The 24291-nt window shown below is 41.2% G+C and overlaps 1 protein-coding gene across 34 annotated transcripts; it reads left to right on the top strand.

Annotated features, from left to right (window-relative positions):
* znf740a (zinc finger protein 740a) lies at positions 1-24291 on the top strand. 34 transcript variants are annotated; one of them, XM_058054714.1, is made up of 20 exons: positions 2-312; positions 1840-2012; positions 2165-2347; positions 2511-2657; positions 3826-3946; positions 4127-4210; positions 7671-7754; positions 8200-8283; positions 8789-8872; positions 9496-9579; positions 10157-10240; positions 12033-12116; positions 12441-12524; positions 13897-13980; positions 14240-14323; positions 14767-14850; positions 15858-15941; positions 20410-20493; positions 20877-20995; positions 22034-24291. In XM_058054714.1, exons 2-20 carry the CDS (start codon positions 1968-1970, stop codon positions 22205-22207), a joined length of 1881 nt encoding a protein of 626 aa, XP_057910697.1. In that variant the 5' UTR covers positions 2-312; positions 1840-1967; the 3' UTR covers positions 22208-24291. The 34 variants fall into 34 exon arrangements, with proteins under 34 accessions (XP_057910700.1, XP_057910697.1, XP_057910708.1 ...); XM_058054716.1 differs by having other exon boundaries at positions 3-312; positions 2511-2627; XM_058054715.1 differs by lacking the exon at positions 2-312 and adding an exon at positions 321-621.

Below are 24291 nucleotides of genomic sequence, written 5' to 3'. Positions count from 1 at the left end.
AAAACTGATAATTGTATCGACCCGCCCATCTCTATCTTCCAGTCGCACCTCAATCTGCCGCAAGGTTGCCCCACTCCCACGGAAAATACAGAAAAAACGCGTTAAAGGGATGTTCAAATACTTTCCAAGCGTTTCAACAGCGACTGGAAGCGACATTGGCCATCGAGTGGTTGAAGAAGATGCGCCTTTTGTACTGGCTTGAGGAGGCTGCTGCTGCTGCGTGGGGGAGTGGGTCGGTACATCCTGTGGCGTTTCCTGTGTTTGTAAACTAGACGCTCTCGGAAAAAAACGTCGGGCGATCGAAGCTACAAGGTAAAACGGCGCCATTATTCCATTCTTCTTTATGCGTGGTTATGTTTGGTTTACTTTAACGGGTGGTGTTGGTTCTAGACGCCCACGCGCAGACGCTAGCAGCGGGAGACTCTTGCACGACATTTTAGCTTCAATGTTAGCTCGAGCTAGCTAATGTTAGCTCGGATGGGGGAGGCTCTCCACGACGGCCATTATGAACGTCTTTATCGCTCCGTCTAGTCTTGAGCGAGTCGCGCTTTGTCTTTCACGACTCACGCAGAGAACCACATAATTTAGCCAAATCTTCTCCGTCGATACGCTCGAGTTGCTGTATGTAATCGTCTCGAAAATTTAGTAGAATTATGTGCGGTGTGTAACATTGGAGTGGGCGAGGGCGCCACCGAGCAGCTAGCTAAGGTGTTAGCTTAGCGTCAGGCTTGGTTGAACGGACAAGGCCTATCCAGCCGAAAGAAAAATATGAACTTATTTTGTTTTTAATGAAAGCTGCTAACTGAGTTAAGAAACGTATTTACACAACGTACTGTCCAATGTAGATTTTTTCGAGAGTCAAAGTCGTTTTGCATAGTGGTAACAACGTTAGCTACACAAAGCTAATATCGCATTCATATTGAGAAATATGTGGGGATTTGTTGTACTTTGTTCGAGAGCATGAACTAGAAGTTATGTTTAACATGTAAGAGCATCAATATCATTTGGATTATTAAACAGTAGACGCTCGCTTCACGTTGGTCTGGTGAAATAGTTCACTTTTTAAATGGATGATAAATGGAGATAATTTTGGATTAATAATACTGCAAAATCTTAGTCGTCAAAAGCCTAGAGACATGCAATAACACGAGAAAGTGTCTTCAAACATTTGACATAAAAGTTTATACTTGGGTATATTAATGTCTTCAAACAAAACAGCTCGGTTATTATCATCACATTAATGAGGGGATAAAATAACACGCATTTCTCAGCATTTCAATATGAGTCCTGTATCATGACCCCTTGTCCATCTGTCCCATGCTATATATATATGTTGTTGGCTATTACCATGTATTTCTGCTTTTGTCGAGAGACCGCACGTAGACAGGGTATGATTATTGATGCCCTAGAATGTATTGAACTGTACTGTACTGTAAAGACTTCTTAGTGGGGCTCATTTTGACAGATTAGGTTGTGTTTGACAAACATTATATTCGTATATAGGTTCCTCAATGACGTTAGATATGCAGACCAGGAATGAAATAAGAAACGATACATTTTATGGGGAGCAGGGGCGTCCAAAATGTGTCCCACAGCTAGTTTTTTTGTAAAAATTTGCAAAACAAGTGACAAAGCAAATTAGTGGATTATCTTGTAATATATCACAGTAATTAATAAGATTTTTGGAATATGCCGAGATCCAACAAAAAAAACAAGCGGCAGGCAGAAAATGGCCCACGGGCCGCACTTTGGACACCCCCGCTTTAAATGGATTACATGTAGCTGGTGATGCTGTGATGCCATGTCTGTCGATTTCATCCACATACTCCTCTTCTTCAGTTTTAATGCTAGATGAGTGAGGTGGGTGTGGCTTCCCACCAGCCTGACCATCCTGACTGACTGACGGATCCCTGGATGACCTTGCCCCCACCCCTGTCCCTGCGCTCACACACACCGTTACCACAGCAATGTCACATCTGCCCAGCAGCTCAGTCCGCGACCATATGAAATGGGTTTGTTTTTGTTTTAGAACACCAACGTGGTTGCACATAACTCTGAATTACCAGTCCTGTGTCACTCAGGATGTTGTCTGATAAGATAAACAGCAGCTTGTTCAAAGACGTCTGAAAGAGGTCATTTAATCTAGACGTTGTCACCTCCCCAGGCGGGTCTGCTAGGCTGTGAAGCTGTGCTGTCCAGCATGGCCCTGATGCAGGCCAGCACAATGGCGGCTCCACCCAAGAAGATGATGGCTCCGCTTGGCCACGCACCACCACAGAGGGAGGGACCTGACCGTGCTCCCCAGAGTCACATGATCCTCCCATCTGGCATGAGCTGTCCACCACTGGTTAGCACTCACTGGGACTGGCACTTTAATTCTACCTTTGGCATATTTCTCAGCCTGCATGCACAATCATGAACAGCATGTAGACCTTATTTGTTTGTAATATGTTTTGTTACAAAAAAGAAGCAACTTTTCAGTAATGTTCTGCTCTGTTTATGTATATTAGCTGATCCGGAAGGAAGGCGACTTCCAAGCACCGCGCCTGCTGGATGAGAAGGACATGAGGACCGGCGAGGACATGCAGCAGAAAAAAAAGAACAGGAAATCAGTGACGCCCTGTAAAGTGAGAGAACAAGAGGGAAGGGGAGGGAAGGTCAGTGGCTGTGATCGCAAAACAGGGAAGGGTCTTCGCGTGTTCCTTGTATCAGCGGAAAGCTGGTAGGGTGCCAAAAATGGTGGAACTTCAGTGAAAAAGCACTCCTCTTGGGGCTCTCTCTAGTCTGCACATTTGTTTGTGTGCGTGGGGGTGGGGGTGGGGGCTGGAGCGCAAGGAAAATGTGGAGGGGGGTGGAGGATCTCGAGAGGAAAGCTGGGGGGAGGGGAGCAGGGCAAAGCAGTGCACAATAACGGCAGTTGTGTGCATGGGGGGGGGGGGGGCAGTAACATGGGGCACAAGGCCTTTTGGAAGGGATTGCAAGTTATTTCATTGTTAATCTGAAAAAAAAAACAACTCTTAAATGCACCAAACATTAAAAATAGAACTTTACACTAAGGGGATGCTCACACTAGGCTAATCGTACCGTGCTGGGATCCACTTAGCACCAAAAGCACAGCGTGTTTGGCTAGTGTGAGCGCACTGATTCTCGCCTGGGCATGGTCCACTTCCCCTCGTTTGGCACCATTGGATTAGTAGGTAGGGTAAAATACCATACACACATAGCAGAGTCACATAATGACTAACGCAATCACTCCTTGCATGTTATTAATGATTACAGACACAATTCACAATAGAAGCAAAAGGCAAAGACCCAAAATAATCCAAAAGTCACACCAGTGGCACACTGGTTCACCCTCAATTACATGAGTGCAAGTATTAAAGATGCATCATTTTATTAATGTGATGGCTCATGGCAGGTGCTTAATGTTAGCCGACACAATAGATACAAAATGACTTAAATAATCTAAAAGTCACACCCACGGCATGCTAGCTCACCTGTGGTTACTTTGCTGTGCATAATAAAGACACATTTCATTAAAGTATTTGCTCCTCTTGCAAGTAATGACAGCCGGCGCTTTTCTCTGTATAAAGTAATTAGAATGGTCTGAAGTAAGACTGGAAGGAATCCACCAAGTCATAAAAATTGTCAGAAAACAGCAGAATAGAAGCGACGAGACAAGCAAACGTTAAAAAGTCCGTGCCAGCGTACTCCCTAAAAAATTGATCATGGGACATGATGGTAGCAGCCATAGCCTTAGTTTATATGCGTGCTGCAGTGGTATCAGCGGTGTTGTAAACAATTCCTCATTGCTGTCCTCCTCAGGGTGCAGGCGGAGATGAGAACGGTCCAGCTTCCAAAGTGCAGAAAAACTTTATTTGTGACCACTGTTACGGCGCATTTAGGAGCGGCTACCACCTGAAGAGACACATCCTCATCCATACAGGTGTGCTTCACGCTTTGAACGTACATGCTTGAGCACAAGTTTTTAGCAGATAACGTGTGGATATGATAGCACTGTGCTGTAAGGATTAAAATGGCCTGCTTAGAAACATAGTTTTTTGCCTCACAGCTTTTAGTGGTGTCTGTGGGGGGCTTGAACTAAAACTGGTGCTCTTCGGTTTAGGGGAGAAGCCGTATGCTTGTGCCGTATGTGACATGAGGTTTATTCAGCGTTACCACCTGGAGAGACACAGCCTCATTCACACGGGTATGCGTCTTTTAACCGTACCCATGCTACTATATCCTCCAGACTGCATCTGTCGCCATGACACTTGGGATAATGGACGGATGCTCAGGGTTCATTTTGTCTGTGGACAGTAATTTCCAACAAAGCCACCCCCTAAAAGCATTTGAAGCAGAAAGTGGTAGTCCCTCAACATAAAGTAAACACCTGCTCCATACAGTGTGATGCAGTGCAGTCCATCAGTGACAAGTCCACAGTTAAAAACTCTTGCTTTATGTATTTATTGTTATATTTCACCCCAAATCTGTTATTGCAAATAGTTTTTTGGAATACAAACGACCACAGATCCCACAGTATCATATTCCCCAAAATGTGTCTATACTAAAATTATACTTTATTAATCACTATTATCTTTGTATTTTAGGCCATACACTTCAGCTTTGACTGTGAAAATCAGTGATGGACATTTTTGCCTCTTCTGAAATGTTGCAGACCAAACCACTCACTGTGTTTGGCTTATATTGATTAGTTTCGTCTTGGGCCTAATCGATCACTTGATTAATCAAATACGTTTCAGGTGAATCATCTATGAAAATAATAGTTAGTTGCAGCCCTACCACCAATTGTGTCATTAAGTGGCTGGCCTTAACAAGTCCATCTACTGGGTTCCATTACGTCTGTACAAATTGCCTCACAATATTAATATTAGGGTGGGGAGAACATATGGCATCAGTTTGCATGAGCGATGACTGCAGGAGTTAACTGTTAATAAACAATTGGGTTCGAGTTAAACAATGTTAACCAAGCAAGATTTATTCACGGTGGACTTGAAACCTGACTGTTGTACACCACTGTTTTTATGGGAATAGGCCCAAATGTACAATTTGTGTAACATTCATTAGAGAATCACCGCATGGACATCAGAGGACTATGTTTAAAGCATTTGTATCAGTGTTGAATTTGTATTGTTTTCTTCTCGCATTTTATTTGCAGCTCAAGCTGTATTTTCAGTTGTAATAACTCAAATGGACAAGTCCATATGGTAATGTTCCGTTCCACAGGATTATTTTCAAAAAGAGACCAGAAGAAAAAATGGCATGTGTATTTAGATTACAGGAAGTTATGCGTATAGTAGGAGTTCCTGTTGGAGATTTGCAGCAAGTCGGAAAATAAATTCTACCTAAGTCGCTCATGCTGTATACAGACCACATGAAGGACATATAAAACACAAAGTTTAAGTACAAGAATGAAATACAAGGATAGAGGGGGCAAAAAGTAATTTTAGCACACTGGCACGTGTGTTGCAAAGGGAGGAAAGACAAGCTTATTGGCTGGAGGTAGTCTCGGGCACTATTAAATCTGTGAAAGTTTTTCCCAAATTCCATTTTTTTTTTACATTTTTTTTACCAGCATAGAGTGTTCTTTTTGGATTAGTGAATTCAATGCAGCAATCTTAACATTTATTGATGTAATATGTCAGTGGACAATTTTGCCCCCATTAACTCAGAAAATGGATGTAGCTTGGCGAATGTAAGCTATTTTTTGTGACACCCTTGTAGCACAACAGGATTTTGAAAGCAACAAGTGTTGTTATGTCTGACTTTACAGTGGCCAGTTGAGAGACAAGCTGTGCCCACTGGCTCCTGTTCTTTCGGTTATGCTGCAGTACCACAACAAGCTGGGTGCATGAATTAACGTGATTCTCATCTTTTTTTCGTTCAGAACCTCCATGTTGTCAGCGGGCATTTTAAAACGCTCCTAACATTAAAGCAATAAAACACAAAGTGTAGACCGAGTCGCGCACACACAACCACAATAGCATGCTAAACTAAGCTAACCCCGGCAGCTTGCGTTCATACCCCATAAAAGGATGTTCTGCCAACTTTCACTAGTGTGTAGCTCTATTTCAACATGTTTAGTGTGTGAGGGGGCGGTTTAGTCTTGGTAATGAGATTCCGCCACAATTGAGCCGTTCGCTGGTGAAATATTTCCCCACACAAACATTCCTTGTCCTCACAATAACAGCATGTCATTCTTATTATGTCACTATCTATGAGATTCCACATTTACCAGTAAATTCCATTTTTATTAGCCAATTCGGCAATTCCGGAAATCATAGGACCTTAGTCATCTGCTTAGTTGTCGCTGTCCATTTGATTGGAGCAGATCCTTTCACATGTTCAATGAGACCGTCCTTACCTTTCATGACGGTGGTGCCGTCTAAATGGCTTAGGCCGGGCATGCAGCTGATGTTTATTGGCGTTTCTCTACTTTGAGCATTGTATGATGTCCAGTTCTGTTGCACTTTTTACTTTCCCTGCTGCACTACAGTCAGAAGTTTGCCTCATTTTGGCTGGATAAATGAAGGGGAAAAAGTTAAAGTTTAAAAAGTTAAACAAAGTAAAGCCTTTCCTCAGTGGAGGACTTTCTATCCTGTGGAACATTTTTCCTGGGGGGCTATTGTATTGTAATGATTTATGGGAGTGCGTACGTAACCATGAAACATAGGATTGGCATGAAAATAAGTAAATATAATCGACTGTAGAGCAGCTTCACATCCTAGTCACATAATTTGATAAATACATTTTTAGTATCATGTTTATTGCCATAATGTTTGCTCTCATTTAAATTAATGATCTATTTGGTATGTACTGGTTGGCAATCATCAATACAATTTTTTTTATTGAATGCTTGCAATAGTCTACGATAGGTCAGGATTTTCCGTGTGTGTGTAGTTACAATAGTTTGATGTTATTTGATATAAGGCAGAAGAACTTCAGCGTTGGTGGAATGTGGTTGTGTCCACCTTCTAATTTATAATTTTTGGTTACCCTCTCAAAGTTAGTTGCAAGTATGTGTTGCGTTTGCATTCTCCTCCCTTCTGTGGTCTGACGGAAGCAGCTTCCTTGTAGGTTGTTTGCTGGTACTGTATGTTGCTTATAGTCCTTTGATGTCCACCCATATTCTTTATGCACATTAATGGCTGCAGCTCCTGTGGCTGAGCTGTAAATATCTGCCTTTTTGGCTTAGGCTTTCAGAAAAAAGAACAAATCCCTCAATTTTAAGTGTTTTGGGTGGCAATTGAATTGCAAGCTTTAGCATCCCGGAACAGGATATCACCCTGCAGTCGGATGCCTAAAACAATCCGAATAGCCTCAAACACCAGCTCACCCTCTTTAAGTATCAAAAGGTCATTCATCATAGCCAATCGTGGTGCAAATGTGCCTGCTGCAGCTGGCCCATGTGATCGTTGTCTCCCGCGTGTCTTTGCTGTGTTGCTGCTGCTGCTCCTGCTGCCTTGTGTGTCTCATTCACGCATGCTTGGCTCATATCCTGTGGCTGCTGCTTGTGTGTCGTAACTCCACGCAGAACGTTAACACCAAGAAAACATACAATTGGACCTACAATCCAGGAAACCTTTGAATCATTGTCCCTTCTGATGCCAAAGCCACTTGGTAGCTAATGTGTTACTTTGTGTATGTAGGGGTGAAGCCGTACGCTTGCTCCATGTGTGACATGAGGTTCTTCCAACGTTACCATCTGGCAAGACACAGCCTCACTCATACTGGTATGCGTCTACTTCCACTAGCCCCCCCACCCCCATACTGTAGATCCACTTTTCAGACCAGTAACAACAACAAGAAGTAGCAAAATAATGTCTCAGTTCATAATTTGATAAATTTTTATTGGACTTGATATGTGAGGGGAAAAATAGAGATGTATCCAGACATGTTAAACTCTAGGAAAATTGTACTTTTAACATCAGCTTTTCCCCTGCTGAAAGCTCCTCTTTGTTCCGCGCAGTTACCTCTTTGTCCCTAAAGACAATTTTTTAGACACATGCTTAATGTGGCTGACATGATTTGGGCATGTAATCCCACACAGCACAACATTAGTTCCCAAAGTTGCATGCTTGGAAACCACGTGGGTGTATAAGACGAGCTACCGCGAGGGAAGAGTTGATGTGAAATTTGTCTGTTTCTAGCTGATACTGACATACTTTTTGTGTGTAGGGGTGAAGCCATACGCTTGCTCCATGTGTGACATGAGGTTTTTCCAACGCTACCACTTGGCAAGACACAGCCTCACTCACACCGGTATGAGGTTGCTCTCACTTGCTCCATTTCAACCCGCACAGTAGTACCTAGTACAGAAAATTCCAGACGATTGAGTGCACCAGAATATAAGCAACACCCACCAAATTTAAAGGAGAAAAATGTTGTACGCATATAGACCGCACGTTTTAACATTGGATGTTTATGCAGAAAGGCACACTATAGCATGTGAAAAAGGTCTGGAATTGACAGTAGCAATGACCTCATCTGGCCACTTGAAGTATTAATAAGAAGGAAACTTGAGTAATGCTTTTTGCTGTTTTCCATCTTTTAACTTGAAGTTGTTGTTCCAGAGAGCTACCGCTGTTGAGTTAGTGTCAACTTTGACTTTAACTTAGAATCCTTGACTAGAAAACCATAACTTTTAATGCAAAAAGTGTCATACATGTGCTACTGCCTTTGGCATGTCTGGATACATAACAGGGTGTACCCTTTTAACTTAATTGTGTTTTTTTTTCTACAAAAACAATTTGCTCTGTGTGTGCAGGGGTGAAGCCATATGCTTGCTCCATGTGTGACATGAGATTTTTCCAGAGATACCACCTGGCGAGACACACACTCACACATACGGGTACATATTTTACTCATCTTTAACACCATGGAGTGCCTGAAGTGCATAGGCCTCACCCAGCACCCTCCACCCGCTACTGCACGATAGCCACACTGCTCACCACAGCTCTACTCACTGTCGGTGCATTTCCACTGTTAACCAACTACTGGTTTTGGTTCTGAACATCCTGTGGCAAAGCGTTTGAGCATTCAAGATGCTGCAGTATTATGCTCAGCAGTCTGCTGCCCTCATCCCTGCAGTACAATATGTCCTCTATTTGTGTCTTTCTGGTGGGGAACAGCCACATTTTGTACATTGAATACAGGAGAGCCTCATATTCTCCTCCATTATTGTCTATTGTTGGTTAGTGTGTCTAATTAGAAGTGGAAAACCAACCACCCCAAACATGTTGAGTAGAGCCAAGCCGAGCCGTGTCGGTACCGTGTGAGCAGCTCAAGACAAATACGGGCCTCAATCCCTTTTTGATGATGTACATTTCAAGAATCAGTCCTGTCATTATTCCTGTTTTTGGAATATTTGTGTGATTAGAGACTTATTAGATGTTCTCATATACAGATTATGTACTATTTTTGTTCCGAGTTGACACGAGCACTTTAATAAAGTTTGGTACTGTATGCATTCAGGGGTGAAGCCGTACGCTTGCTCCATGTGTGACATGAGGTTCTTCCAACGTTACCATTTGGCAAGACACAGCCTCACTCATACTGGTATGCTGCATCTGTTCCCCTTTCACTGCACCACCTTGAAATATAACCTACGTATTTCCTACAGTAGCATTACTATGTAATTGCTGATGAATTTCCACTCAAACTTTAGGCTTTGTTGGAAAACTGTCCACTGAAAAAGTGACCCCCTAAACCCTGTAATGTTAGCATAGCATGTGTATCATTGAGCGCTACGTGGCAGTATCAATAATGGGCACATTACACAACAAAGAATGGCGGGCATCCTTAGTTACATTTTGTCAGATTTAAGCCAAATGGAGGAATGTTTGCCTACTTGACCAGTGAAATGGTGCATTTGCAACAAGCTTCTTGCAACTGTTTGCAGAGTGACTGAATCTTATTAAAGTAGCTCCCAAGTATTTCTCTTGAGCTCTGGTTGGTTATAATAATCACACACACCCCTCAGCTTATGATGTCTGCGCTATCTTTGTGGTGTAATGTCTTCTTTACAATCTCCTTTACAAAGCATGGCGTTACAAATACCCCAGAAGCACGTCCTTGTGTCTTTATGTGATGCTTTTTTTTAGTTTTGAAATGAATCTCACCTTCTTCCATTCAGGGGTAAAGCCGTATGCTTGCACAATGTGTGACATGAGGTTCATACAACGTTACCAGCTGGAAAGACACAGTCTCACTCACACAGGTACGTACTTATTCGAATGTCATCTTTTCGTCTTTTTATGGCTTCTTCAAATTTGCATTGCCGCTCGTCTCGATAAAGACAAAAGATTATGTTCATGGCGTGTCCACTGTGTATTTGCAATATGCGCACATTTGTATATACAGTACAGTAATCCCTTGTTTATTGCAGTCATTTGGGGCTAGACCTGACCATGATAAGTGAATTTCAACAAATTAGGATTCCTTATTTATAAATCTAATATGTATGTAGTTAGAGCATAGAAAATGACCTCCTAATTGGTGAAATCATTCTCCAGTGAGGAGGTGGAGAGAGAGAGATGAAGTCGTGCAGTGTAGAGATGCACAACCTCCTGTCTGAGTATCACCAGGAAAAGCCAACGCAAAACTACCAGCAAAATAGTTTTTTTTATAGGGCAGGAAAGCATCCATGGTAGCCTAAGGTGCAATGGATGCTTACTACAAGGCAGCAGACACATTTCTCCCTGTTCAATCATGATAAAAATAGTAAATACCAATTAATGGTAATTCCTCATTTATCGTGGGTAATTGGCGGAAGGACGTCGGCGGTTCAGAGTTAAGTTTGAGGTGGGTGTGGGTTACAGCCGCAAAAGTAGCCCATTTTAGGGATTTTTGTTCCTGTTGAGAGATCATTCAAGCCTGCGTAAAAGGCGGCTGTTCCGGCGATCAAGTCTGGTGCTTGTTTGTCTCACCCAACAATAAAGTAACATTACCAACAACTAGGGACCAGTGTAGAATACTACATCACATCTTTGAATGTGTCTTCTGAATGCCTTATATTTGTATTTTACTTCATTTAGCCATTTTTGTGCTTGAAAATGTTCATCCAAAAAATGTGTAAAATGTGCTTGACTAATAGGTTATAGTACATATCCAGATTTTGTGGAAAATTATGCTAAAGCGAAGCCCCGAATTTCGAAGCGCATTGACAAGGGATTACTGTATATGACATGACATATGTACAAGAGGCAAAAATGCTTTTCTGTTTAAATTGCCTCAACCAAAAGAATTTTTAGTGTTAGTGTGTAAATTGTGAAAGCTATGATATTGTGTTCGAAGTTGTGAAAGAGTGGAAAAGTTTCACATTCTTAAATTGCCATGGTGAAGGATTCACAATGAGCAATCAAATTCATATTTGTGTATTAGTTGACCTTCCTGTCTTGGGTTTACTGGTATTTAAAATAATATTAGAGTGTTTTATGTAAGGATAAGTCATTAATATTTGTAGGATCACATTGTATTCCAGAGTATCTGTGGTCATGTGCTTACAACTACATACAGACAATTATTACATTTTCATATATTGTGCCTAGTTGTTTGCCAACTGCCTAAAATTGTCTAACCTTTGCGATCAGCGAAAAAAACAAAAAAGATCTGTAGAATTTAGGTCAACACAATTTCTTATTGGCTTTGCGATTGTGCTCGGTGGAATGTGTCCAATAAGGACCTCAATTATTCCTTTGGTAAGTTTTAAAAGGTTTGTAGATTTAGTTTATTTGTGTTCTGTGGATAATTTTTATTATCCGTCAATTCTCCCTGCTCCCCCCCAACCCCCAATTTTGAACACTGACTGTAGAATCCTAGAGTAGAGAAAAGTCATGTTCAATTGGAATTGCAGACGTGCTTCCTTCCCGACCGGTGGGATCTCTGCTGCAAACAAAAGCGCTGATGAGTGCAACCAAACTTTACTAAGCAATTAGTAAAGTTTAGTGTTGATCATTTTTGGCAGTTGATCTCTCCTTTCCACGCTAAAGCTGGTACTTTGTTTGCAATAGGGGTGAAGCCGTACGCTTGCACCATGTGTGACAAGAGGTTTTTTCAGCGCTACCACCTGGCAAGACACAGCCTCACTCACATGGGTATGCGTCTGCCAATCTTAACCCAGTCACACGATTAGGATGCTGTAACATCTGCATTAAATGTCTGTGTTTCAATGGAGAAGATTTATCCTGAAAATATGAATATGCTTGGAGTGTGTGTATAGTTTAAGTGGATCTGGAAGCATTTCCTTTGTAAACGCTATAAGCTTATACTTTGCCCATGTCAGAAACGTTAAGGGTATGACATTGGTTATTAACCACAAATATCAATTTCGCCGGGATTGGTTGATTTTGAAGACGTCAAGATTGATTGTTTCTTTGTGGCAGAGATGCAAATTAATGCTCTTGATGCTCTGCACTTAGGTGTGAAACCTTATGCTTGCACCATGTGTGACATGAAGTTTTTTCAGCGTTACCACCTGGCAAGACACAGCCTCACTCATACTGGTATGGGTCCGCACACCGTGCCCAGTACATTCAGTGCTTCAGATCAGTATGCACATCTTTCATTGGACAGTTCACCTCAGGGAATCACTCATTTGTCCTATTGATAACTAGAATTTAAAATCAGTTTGACTTCTAGGGGTTGGGATGTTTCACACTGCAATGAGCACATTGTAACCCACCTTGTCTGCCAGCGAATAATAAGACTGAGCTCCATGGATCAGTGTTGCCAACTTTAAAGAGACACTGGCCACAAATCTAGTAAAAAAATAAACAAAAACCCAAAACAAACTTGTGGTGACATGAAAGCGTGTATTATTAGGTGGCTGTGTCTTGTTTGTGAAATAAATAAAAAAATTGACGCCACAGGTTCTCCCGTGCATGCGTGGGTTTTCTCCGGGTACTCCGGTTTCCTCCCACATTCCAAAAACATGCTAGGTTAATTGGCCATTCCAAATTGTCCATAGGTATGAATATGGGTGTGAATGGTTGTTTGTCTATATGTGCCCTGTGATTGGCTGGCCACCAGTCCAGGGTGTACCCCGCCTCCCGCTCAAAGACAGCTGGGATAGGCTCCAGCACCCCCGCAACCCTCGTGAGCATAAGCGGTAGAAAATGAATGAATGACTCAACAGAGGGACGGTTGTTTCGCTTTTTATGTTTTTTTAACTCCATTTTTGCTCAGGACTGCAAATATGATGATTATGTCACAATGCCACAAAGCTATCACCGCCGCAAGTAGATGCCAGTCCTGTGGGAATGGATATTGTTTCCATTTTTACTTAAAGGTTCGTCCGTTGTTCTTATTGTAAAAAGGCATAATCTAGTCAACTCAGTCTAGTTTTAATATATTTTGTGGCCAAAGTAGTAGTTGTTGGGACATAAAATAAATTGGTTATTAAACCCTTTACTATGGGTGGGCACAAGCACATATTTTAGGAATAATGGCGGCAGCTGCGTGGTTTGGAGGAAAAGATTTAGGATGGCTTACAGTCTGCAATTTATATACTCATTGCTTGTGGAGAAAGTGTTTTTTTTTTCAAGTAGTTGTGGAATGACTTGAGTATCACCTTGAACAGTGCCTACCATTGTTCAACTGATCTCTATCTGCCTGTTTGTGATGTTTCAGATTACCTTACCATAGCAATAGTTGGCATGTTTGTCACGTAAGAGGACCCCACAAAAACAATATCTGTGTCAACAAAGTGGCAGGAGAAACAGGCTGGAATGTATCCAGACATCATCATGTTGGGATATTTTGTCATTTTGCATGAATTGGGAAATGTGTGGTTAATAACCAATAGCTTAGGCATGGTTTTATAGACAACATGGCAAAGTGAAGCCAAGTATTATAACATTGCCACTTTGCATTCAGGTGTGAAACCTTATGCTTGCACCATATGCGACAAGAGGTTTTTTCAGCGCTACCACCTGGCGAGACACAGCCTCACTCATATGGGTATGCGCCCACCTTGCCCATGACACTCTAGTGACATCACACACAGGGTCTGTGATGGATGCTTCATCTTTTGATATACACCTCTTCATTGTTCATACAGAGATTGGTCACAACAAAATCAAGCGTTGATGCTTTAATACTAAATGTTGGTTAACAACCCATCAATTTTGAATTTAAAAGTACATTGTATCACTGTTGGATTGTGAACACCCGAAAAGCCAAACGTGTGACAGTAATACTTGTAATACTCTGCGTTTAGGTGTGAAACCTTTCGCTTGCACCATGTGTGACATGAGGTTTGTTCAGCGCTACCACCTGGCCAGACACAGCCTCACTCATACTGGTATGCGTCGATGCACCCGCCCCTCATGACCATTTTAATTGTCCTTAAAGCTTTTAACGGTCTCAGCTAAAACTTTTGTTAAAGGCGAATCACATAAAAACACACATTCATGTGGTTATCATTGTAAGAGTCATGCTACCTTTGCAGTTGAAGGACATCGTAGGCAAATTGTACCACATTGCCTTTATGCTCTTTTGGCTTATCTTAGGATATTATACTGTGTTCTCACCAACAGTTACCATGGGCATTTCACTGGCTCATTTGAGTAAAGTTGCAAACTGCAGCACAACAAAGCAGATAAATGCACCCAGAACGAGACTCAATGAAGTAGTTGATTGCATGAATTGGCAACTGTGTGGTTAATAACCAATAGCTTAGGGAATGTACTGGTAGAGAATGATAACTGAGTTATAAGTGCAGTAACATTGCCACTTTGCATTTAGGTGTGAAACCTTATGCTTGCACCTTGTGCGACAAGAGGTTTTTTCAGCGTTATCACCTGGCAAGACACAGTCTCACCCATATGGGTATGCACCCGCCCATCTGAACAATCACACTCAACGCATTATTTGTATTGCTACTTAGTGGGGGTGTAACAGTACGGAACCGCTGGTTTGATATAGAGGCGTAACAATTTTCCGCATGATACACATAAAATGCGAGGGACTGGAAGTGTCACGTGTCCACTCTGCAAACAAACACAGCACAGACCAGCCTTTGGCTATCAGGAGTTATGTCTAGTGATAGTGCCAACGAAAAGTCCGATTTGGGAACAATTGGCTGTCTTGGTGAAATACATAAATGGACAAAGACAAGCTTATAGCAATGTGCCACCATTGTGGATCCGGCAACAGGACGACAAGCTGGAACTAATAATGCTGCTCTTAAACCAATTAGAAACTTTACTAAAAAATAAAATAATAATTCACACTCTTTAAACCAAAAAGAAACACTGTAAACCAGGGTTGTCCAAAGTGTGGCCTGTGGGACATTTGAATGAAAGTAATAAAAGAACACTGTTACTTTTACCTTGATTGCGGACGTGATTGGTGATAGGACTGAAAACAGGGAGGTGTTGGCCACATCATGTCTTTGGGAACAGTCACATCATCATTGAAGGTTAAAGTAAACTCAAATGTTCATAATCTTTAATGCACAAACTGTAACTGTTTCATTTTAAAAAATCGTGTACCGCGGAGGTACTGTTATTATGTCGTACAGTTACACCCTTACTACTTAGACTGTTAAACTGGTGCTGATAGCCTTTTACTGCTATCACGCTTGCACTGTCAACACAACATGAATGCAAACAAATAAGTGTGACCTCATCAGCTCATGTTGTGTTCCGCTGTGGATCAGAGAAATTGGCCGCACGCAACTTGACATGTTCTCCTATTGGCTCTCCTGCCAAAATTGCTTGAGTGGTTTGAAGTGAAAAGTGGTTAACAACCCATCAATTGCACTTTTTTACCCATCAGTTGATGGAGCAAAAATGACAAGTACTGGAAATAACGTATTGATGCTCTGCGTTTAGGTGTGAAACCTTTTGCTTGCACCATGTGTGACATGAGGTTTGTTCAGCGCTACCACCTGGCCAGACACAGCCTCACTCATACGGGTATGGGTCCGTGCTCCTGCCCCTCTCACTATTACACTCAATGTGTTTGAAGCTAGATTTCTAGCTGCTTGTGCTTATTACTTCATCTTAGATTTTTACAGGAAAAATAAACAAAGTACTGTAGCTAATATCTCACATTGTACTGCAGCATGTCTTGATCATCTGCCAAATTCCAAAGTACTTAGGCCAAAAAGCAGTTGGCTTATGAATTGTTTCATCCATTTTTAATTTTGGACTTTACACTCTTGTTTGGATGCTAGGCCAAAAAGCAGTTGGCTTATGAATTGTTTCATCTATTTTTAATTTTGGACTTTACACTCTTGTTTGGATGCTGGAAAGTTAGGCATATTCGTCTTTTGGGTGAAATTTCAGGATGACCCTAAAAAGAACTGTAGCCTTTTAGAGGTGAACTTAAATCAATGCACATGTCAATGCACGGTTAAATGTCTCAGTACCCTTTACAACTGGCTGTCCCCTTAACAAGGAACTGAATGGCAGACATTACAACACGCAACAAATGCAAGGCTTCAGACAGCATGATGTCAGAGGGAAGTGACCACCCAAATTACAGCAGCGGTCTCAAACCCAGTGTGGGTGAGGCTGGGCCGCACGGAAATGGCAAGAGGTCATTTACTCAACATAACAGTGTGACTCACAGTCAGGCCTGTTTGCTGGATGATCATTGTCCTATCAATTCTTATATAATATATAATATTATTTACATTTTTTTAGACTATTTACTGTATATGCCACAATAATGCAAGAAATCGTACCAAAAGCAATACTCTTGCATTTCTCAAGAGTATTTAACATTGTAATTGGAATATCAATAGCATTTAAATAAAATCAATTCAAAATATATCAATTCAAACAATCAACAACATAATACATAAAAACAAATAACCACAAACAAAAAAAAAGACCCAGTCTCTGTAAAGGTAAAAAAAAAACACTCCAATAAAAAGCACACACAAGTGTACTTAAATGAAGGAACATTGGGTATTACCATATGGCGAGCAACACTGAGTGTGGACCATTTTGTGCTGTTTTGTTTACTTTACAAACGCCTCTTGATTGTCGGGACAAAGTCTCTGCTGCCTCTCCAGTAGAAGTTGGGAAAACTTGACAGGATGGTTGTGTTTAAGGTGTGCATGCAAGTTGCTCGTATTTTTTTTTTTACAAATGGCACATATTGGCCTGTTTTCATGCGATCACCCTGTTCATTCTGTTTAAAACCAAAATATTCCCACACTAGCCACGTTTACATAAGGAGTTTTTCTCTTTCCGAATGACCTTTCCGAAAGCAATGGTATACATGGAAAGGAATATTCCAAACGCGTGTCTACATGCGCCTCTATAATCAACCAGAATAGTCAATGGGGCATGCCCAGTAAAGCATAAACACCAATCACATGATACAGACTTCCTTGAGTTTTTCTTTCACTTTTTGGAATAACTCCGTATTGCCAGTTTTTCGTTCGTCCAGTCTTGAAATTTAGTTTGAATCAAAAACAAACTTTCCGCAGCACTCCAGTGCCGATTGCTCGGCTCCATTTTTTTAAATCAAATAACGTCTTGAGCTACATGTTACGCCATATCTCAGCATTCGCTGAAAGAACGCACCCAGGAACAGGAAAAGATAAAGTTCAATCTTGCTAATATTTTATAATTAAGCTCGTCATATGTTTTATATTGAAATGTATTTTCTTTTTTAATAAAACTGGACTTGTGAATGGCGTATAGAAGGGTATAGATTGTGTTCCACAGATGGCGCTAATGCACACGAAAGCTGCTTGCCAACCGCCAATAAACAGAAGAAGAAAAACACCACAAAGAAAAACGCACCCTGACAACTTTATTGAGGGGTGGGGGGAAGTTTTGATAATTTCAAGGGTCTGTGGCCCAAATAGGTATTTATTTAAACATGTAGGGGCCCCAATCACCTTAATTTAAAAATGTATATCACTCGTGAAACTTAGAGCATGAGAGTTTTTATGTGAGAGTACATTGTCTGCAGGAGCACTTCATGGCAGGACTCCCAGGCAAGTGAGAGAGCAGTCTATTGAACCTAGGGTCTTCCACCGCTAAGAGGCTGCTCATCTAGTCTCATGAATTCAATTATTTTAGCCTTCTAACTGTCAAGCACGTATGGGTCACAATTACACTCAATGGCATCACTCCTGTCATTGGGAGTGGTGCTTGAAAAATGCTTAAACCGTTGGTGTGCATTCAAAAATGTTACGAAGGTAAAATTAATTTCACTTGCCGTCATCCTGAAATTTAATCTGGAAGCTGAATATTCTCAACTGTGAGTAGTAGAATTTGTTTTCTTTGTAAGCAAAGAACCTGATTTTGTCCTCCAAAATAAGTCAAACTCAAACAAATCAGACTCTTGAAAACCAAAAAAGGGAAAGTTTAAACTTCACATTACCTCACATTAACATTTACTTCATTGCCATTTTCTATGCTGCATTTTCTATTTTAATGCAATATGTATAATAATGATAACCAATTTATCTGCTTTAATGTCATATTTTTTATTATCACATGGTTCCACTTTGTCATGATCAGTGTTGGGCAAATTACTCATTAGATACATGAAAGAATTGATATTTACTGCGATTGGCTGGCAACCAGTCCAGGTTGACAAGCAGCGTAGAAAATGGATGGAATTGGGATTTAGTTCTGTAGTGACATTGACAGATGTTTGATGAGATTCGAATTAGTCGCAAGGGATGCGGTCAAACACTTCCCTGTGGGACAGAGTCTGCACCTCACATGGGCAGTCTTGCCATTTACACCAGTGGCTTGAAGTAGTATCTGTATTTCCATCCTGAAAACGTTATCATGACTTGATTCAGACTCGCCATTGTTGCTCTTGCTGTTGCTCTTATCCAGATGTGACTTTCGACTTTTTTTAAATAGCTTTTTTAACTGAACGAGGAGAACAGATTCCCAGTTGCATTTAACAGTGACTTGCTCTTCCATCTTCTATTTGTATATCTTGAAAGCGGTTCGCATTGTTCACTTAAAGAGCCGTTCAAAAAACTCAACCTGTTTGCCAATATCAAAGCTACAGTGGAATGAAAAAGGGTCTGCCCTCTTTCTGTTTCAGCTCATCAAACAAATTGAAATATTAGTTAATTTCAACACAATTGAACACATAATGCAGTTTTTAAATCAAACCTTTTATCGGGGGGCGGGGGGGATCTAAACCTACATGGCCCTGTGCGGAAAAAGTGATTCCCCTGCCCTTCCATAGAAAGTCAGTAATTAAGATCTATCAGTTTGGAAGAGGTTAGAAAAAGCTTTGGCACTCCAGCATGCCACAGTGAGAGCCATTATCAACAAATGGTGAAAACATGAAATCTTCCCAGGAGTGGCCGGCCAGCCAAAATTGCCCCAAGAGCGCAGTGATGACTCATCCAAGAAAAGTTGCTGGCCAAAAACGGCCTGCATGGCAGAGTTCCAAGACCAAAACCACTGGCGAACAAAAGGAACATTAAGCCTCATCACAGTTTTGCCAGAAAACATCTTGATGATCCCGTCTGTGATCTGACGAGGCCAAAAGTTCAACTTTTTGGAAGGTAAACATTAGGAGTAAAATTTTTCTTTTTAGAAAAAGAGCATCATACCAACAGCAAAAATATGGTGGTGGTAGTGTGATGGTCCTGGGCTGTTTTGGTCCTTTACGACCTGGAAGATTTGCTATTATAAATGGAACATCCGGCCTTCTGTTTGGAACCTCAAACTGAAACCAACCTTGCGTTCTGCAGTAGGACAATGATCCAAAACACATCAGCAAGTCCACCTCTGAATGGCTGAAGAAAAACAGAATGAAGACTTTGTTTGATGACCTGAAACATTTAAGTGTGACAAACATGCAAAAAATAAAATAAAATCAGGAAGGGGCTAACACTTTTTGCACCTCTGTATATGTGATGGAACTGGCTATGGGATAACAACCCGTTGGATATAATTTAATTATATGCACCACATTTTACGCCGATAACAATAACCCTAATGTCGTAACATTTGAAATTGTAATTAAATTAAAGGAATGAATACAACTAGTACCTGTCACTGGAAAACAATTTACAACGTTATTCCCAACACTGGTCATGAGGCATGCTGCATCCATAGACATGTAAGATAGGAAATATGGTAGCCACATTTTATAAATACATTTTATACTGTATATCTTTTAAAAAAGTAAAAAGTGTATACATGCATGTAAGGGTGTGAGGACACAAGAGGGGGTTCTAATGAACATCCTAGTGTGGGTAAATGTTAATACTAGCTGTATTCAGATAGTTGCATGTCAACATGGCCACATTGTGCGTGTGTTTGTGTAGATGGGTGTGTGGGTCTGTGTGTGTGTGTGTGTGTGTGTGTGTGTGATGTTGCACGTACTTGACCTTGTGTGGTGTGTGGCGGGAAGGCCTAATACGCTGCTCTGTGTGTGTAGGGGTGAAGCCGTATGCTTGTTCCATGTGTGACATGAGGTTTATTCAGCGTAACCACCTGGAGAGACACAGCCTCACTCATACTGGTATGCGTTCCGTTATTGCGCTCTCTCCCTCCCCACCTCTGTCGCTCGCACATCCCCCTGCCTCCTCCCTGTCCCCCTCCTTCGACGCGCCACACAGCAACCTCCACTTTGATGGGATGTTGAACCAGCATCACACGCAGCCGCCTTGTTGCGTAGATCTGGGCCATGCAAACTGACAAACACATAATGAGTTGATGACAAGGCCTTTCTTTTTTTCTTGTTTTTTTTTTTTTACAATCACCATAATTCTCATTTTAAGTTACACATCAGGCTTTTCTCCTGATTATTGCTGGAGTTATAGCGTCTCAAAATGTTTCACACACTTGAATGGTGCAAAAAGCAAAAATTGACGCATTGACTGTATTGTGTGTGCTTTTTGGTAGGAGAGAAGCCATTTGCGTGCGACATGTGTGACATGAGGTTTATCCAACGCTACCACCTGGAGAGACACAAGCGTGTGCACAGCGGGGAGAAGCCTTACCAGTGTGAGCGCTGCCAGCAGGTGAGGAAGCGGCACTTTTTACAATTCTCTGTAACTGTCGGGAGTCTGACACCGGAGCTGCTGAAAATCCAGACCCTCCGTGTTGCGTCGAAGGTGCACACTTCACACAACATAGGAGTCTTTAATTCAGCATGACTTTGTCATTAGGTTGTCGCTTTAAAAGCGGAGGCACACAGGCAATGAAACATAACACTACATTATACTGATAGTATTGCTAGTAATATCATTCTCCTTATATATCTCTGACATAAGTTAATGTGGAAGCAATGGCAAGTTGTGGTTTCGATTATGTCGACAACCACTTATGTTGACATAAGTCAGTGAGTTTCACAGGTGTTGACAATTTTTCCATCGAGGGTCAGATAAAGAAAAATTATGTTTTTTCCCCATTTTGCTCTCTCTTTTAAAATGCCATTCTTCTTAGATAATCTGTTTAACTACTCTTTTTGTAATATTATGGCTTTATCATATTCTAACTTTTTCTCAATCATATTTTTCCAAGTATTTAGTTTTCTTTTCATTATTAACAACTTCCATAAAATAACTTTTTTTCCTGTAGTACTTCAACTCTATCTTACTAAAATGACATTTTTAAAACAAGTTTAAATTAAAATTAAGTTAAAATTGCTATTTTTTCCTCATTAAAACTTAAAACATTTTTGTAGAATTTTTGCTCTTAACATTTGAGTTTGTTCTTTTAAAATTACATCCTTTTTCATAACATTTTCAACTTTCTTTTGGCCATAATTATGTCTTTATTTCCATAATATTTAGATTATAAATTTTAATTTTAGATTATTCTGTATAGGTTTTTTTCCTTTAATATTTCAGCTGGGTAAATTAGTTTTTGTTTTTTATTTTATGCTCTGTGGGCCAATTAAAAAAATCAATGCGGGCGGCAAATGGCTCCCGAGGCACCCTTTGGACACCCGATTTAATGGATTCTACATTTATAGTGGCATAAAATGTAGCACAGATGGAATGTGCTTGAAAATGTATTAACCAGAGTCCACTTTGATTTTTTCTTCTTCCCTTAAGAACTTTTCAAGGACAGACCGACTGTTGCGGCACCGGCGCCTGTGTCAGGGCCGCGGTGTAGCAAAAGTGGAGAACCAACCGTGTTGCGAACCGCGCCCGTACGGCCAGGAAGCTCCACCCGCCCCCCCGACCTGGAGCCCCATGCATCCCCCACCGGGTCGTCTGGCCGTCTGACATTCCCTGTTAGCCACACCCATGTGGCCACCAGAGACAGGACCGGCTGGCGGGTCTCGTGCTCGCTCTGTGCTGAGTGGTGCCGCTCTCTAGCACAGACTGACAACGCAGCTCCAGTCTTGGATCACTAACAACTGCGGGACATTTCTTATTTTTGTTTTTCTTTTCCGACTTTACTTGTTTCTTTTCTCCCCTCCATATTTTTTTAATGACAAGAATTTTCTGTGATGAAGAGTGTTCCTGTTTTGTACTTAACTCTGTTTTGCGCAAAGAGAAATGTTTTTATTGTTCCAGTGCATCCACACTTGTTGGTACTCCATCTACAGACGGGGGACAAAGTTGAGGACATTGATTTTATTTTGCCACTTAGGTCCAAATCTACCAGATCTTGCTTGCCATGGCAGCTGTTTCCTGATAGGGGTCACCATGGCAACAGTAGCGTGACCGTGACTCTATTGTTAAAGCCATCTGCTTGACCAGCGCTCTTTGCCTCTCCACCTTAGAGGTGCACTGTCTGTAAATAATGGAACATGCTATTCACAGTTGGACTTCAGTGGCGTTTGTAATTGGCAAATTTGGCCGAGACTTAGCTTCGATCTCACAAGCACTGGGTTGTTAAAGAGTAGCAGTAGAGCGCTGTTCACCAGGACTTCCATGGAGGGGACACATCCTGATCAGTCAGGAAGAGGTGCAACGTGACTTCTCTGCGTTACTTGTACAGATTTCTCATGTTGGCATTTTTCTCTGTGTGAGAATAAGTTTTTTTAGTTCATTATTGTGTATCAGATGTATTAACAAAAGACAAGACCGGTTTTAATGTCACGGTGGGCGCTTTTTTTTTCTCCTGGTGGTGCCGAAACAGGCCAGTCTTTGCCGATGTGAGGTGGATAAGGCATCGCGTAGTAAAGAGACTGGAGGGTTCCAACAGTCCGCTGCAACCAACACTCTCCTACACACTAACCGTTGCCTTTGTATGCAGATATTTTGTGCTTGATGTGTTTTTAGTGGGGGCGGGCCATGTCATATCACCAGAGAGTGCAGATACGCAAATAATCATTGTCATGCTATAAAATTGTTCCAGCTTAGTGCATCCTGCTGCTTTACTTCTCAAACTTGACCCTCAACATGTACCCTTTGAGTCGCACTATTAGAAAGCGATTCGAGTTGTGTGTACATATGACCGATCACTATAGTGGAAGGAAATGTATTTTTAATGGTGGGAATGTAAAAAGGTGTATGTTGCCTCATTGATTCCCGGAGTGAACATACAGTATATCGAGTGTATGTTCAGTACAATCAACTTGCTTGTAATATGAGCGTTGAGGGTCAAGTTTGAGGAATGCATTGACACTTCCACCTGTGCACAAAGGATGCCGCTAGTGTGTAGTGGTACATTTTATTAAAAGTATACGGTGGACACCTTTTTTTGTTACGCTCGACAAGGATCGCTCATATTGTTACCGTGCAAAAGTATCCATCACTTGTTTTTAATGTTGACGTTTAACTTTTCTGTCTGGGGTTTTTTTCCCTCCCCTCCACAATCTGTACTTTTTTTTTTATTATTATAAAATTGTAAACACTGGAGAGACGGGGGAGGAAAGACAAAAAGAGATGGGTACACCCCCCCCCCCCCCCACCCCCAAGACTGTACTCTGTTTTAGACAAAGCCTCTTTCTCCTCAGAGAAGATGAACTGAACCATTTGTTGATCAGTACAGTTGACAGCCCGGTATGTTTGGACTTTTTTTTAGCCAAAAAAGATTCCCTGCTATTTGTAGTCAATTCTATTGATGATGGTATTAGGAGAGAGACGGCATAACGGTAGCTATCACAGATTAGTTGTTTTCTTTCTTAGTCTTGCATGCAGTTATGGTCCTCAGTTGAAATAGAAACTTGATATTGATTATTTTGTGTAGAAAAAAATGAGTGCATACAAGTAACTTCCTAAAACTGTTACAATAATTATTGTAAAATGGGCTAACTAATATGTACCCTTGTGATCCAATTAGTTTCAACCGTATACAGTACAAATCGGGAGGAGAGGCTTCTTACTATTATGCTGAAATAAAAACATTTGTTAAGGAC

The sequence above is a fragment of the Doryrhamphus excisus genome, chromosome 18 (genome assembly GCF_030265055.1).
Source record: "Doryrhamphus excisus isolate RoL2022-K1 chromosome 18, RoL_Dexc_1.0, whole genome shotgun sequence".
Taxonomy (NCBI): Eukaryota; Metazoa; Chordata; class Actinopteri; order Syngnathiformes; family Syngnathidae; genus Doryrhamphus; species Doryrhamphus excisus.
Note: the sequence above shows the minus strand (reverse complement) of the source record. Positions and strands in the feature narration are given on the sequence as shown.

What these genes read in the sequence shown, in the direction of transcription:
- znf740a (XM_058054714.1), top strand. Translation starts at nt 1,968, where the DNA reads ATGTCACATCTGCCCAGCAGCTCAGTCCGCGACCATATGAAATGG. An exon ending in ACACAGCCTCACTCACACCG is followed by an intron (nt 8,284 to 8,788) that starts GTATGAGGTTGC and finishes CTGTGTGTGCAG; the next exon opens with GGGTGAAGCCATATGCTTGC. An exon ending in ACACAGCCTCACTCACATGG is followed by an intron (nt 12,117 to 12,440) that starts GTATGCGTCTGC and finishes CTCTGCACTTAG; the next exon opens with GTGTGAAACCTTATGCTTGC.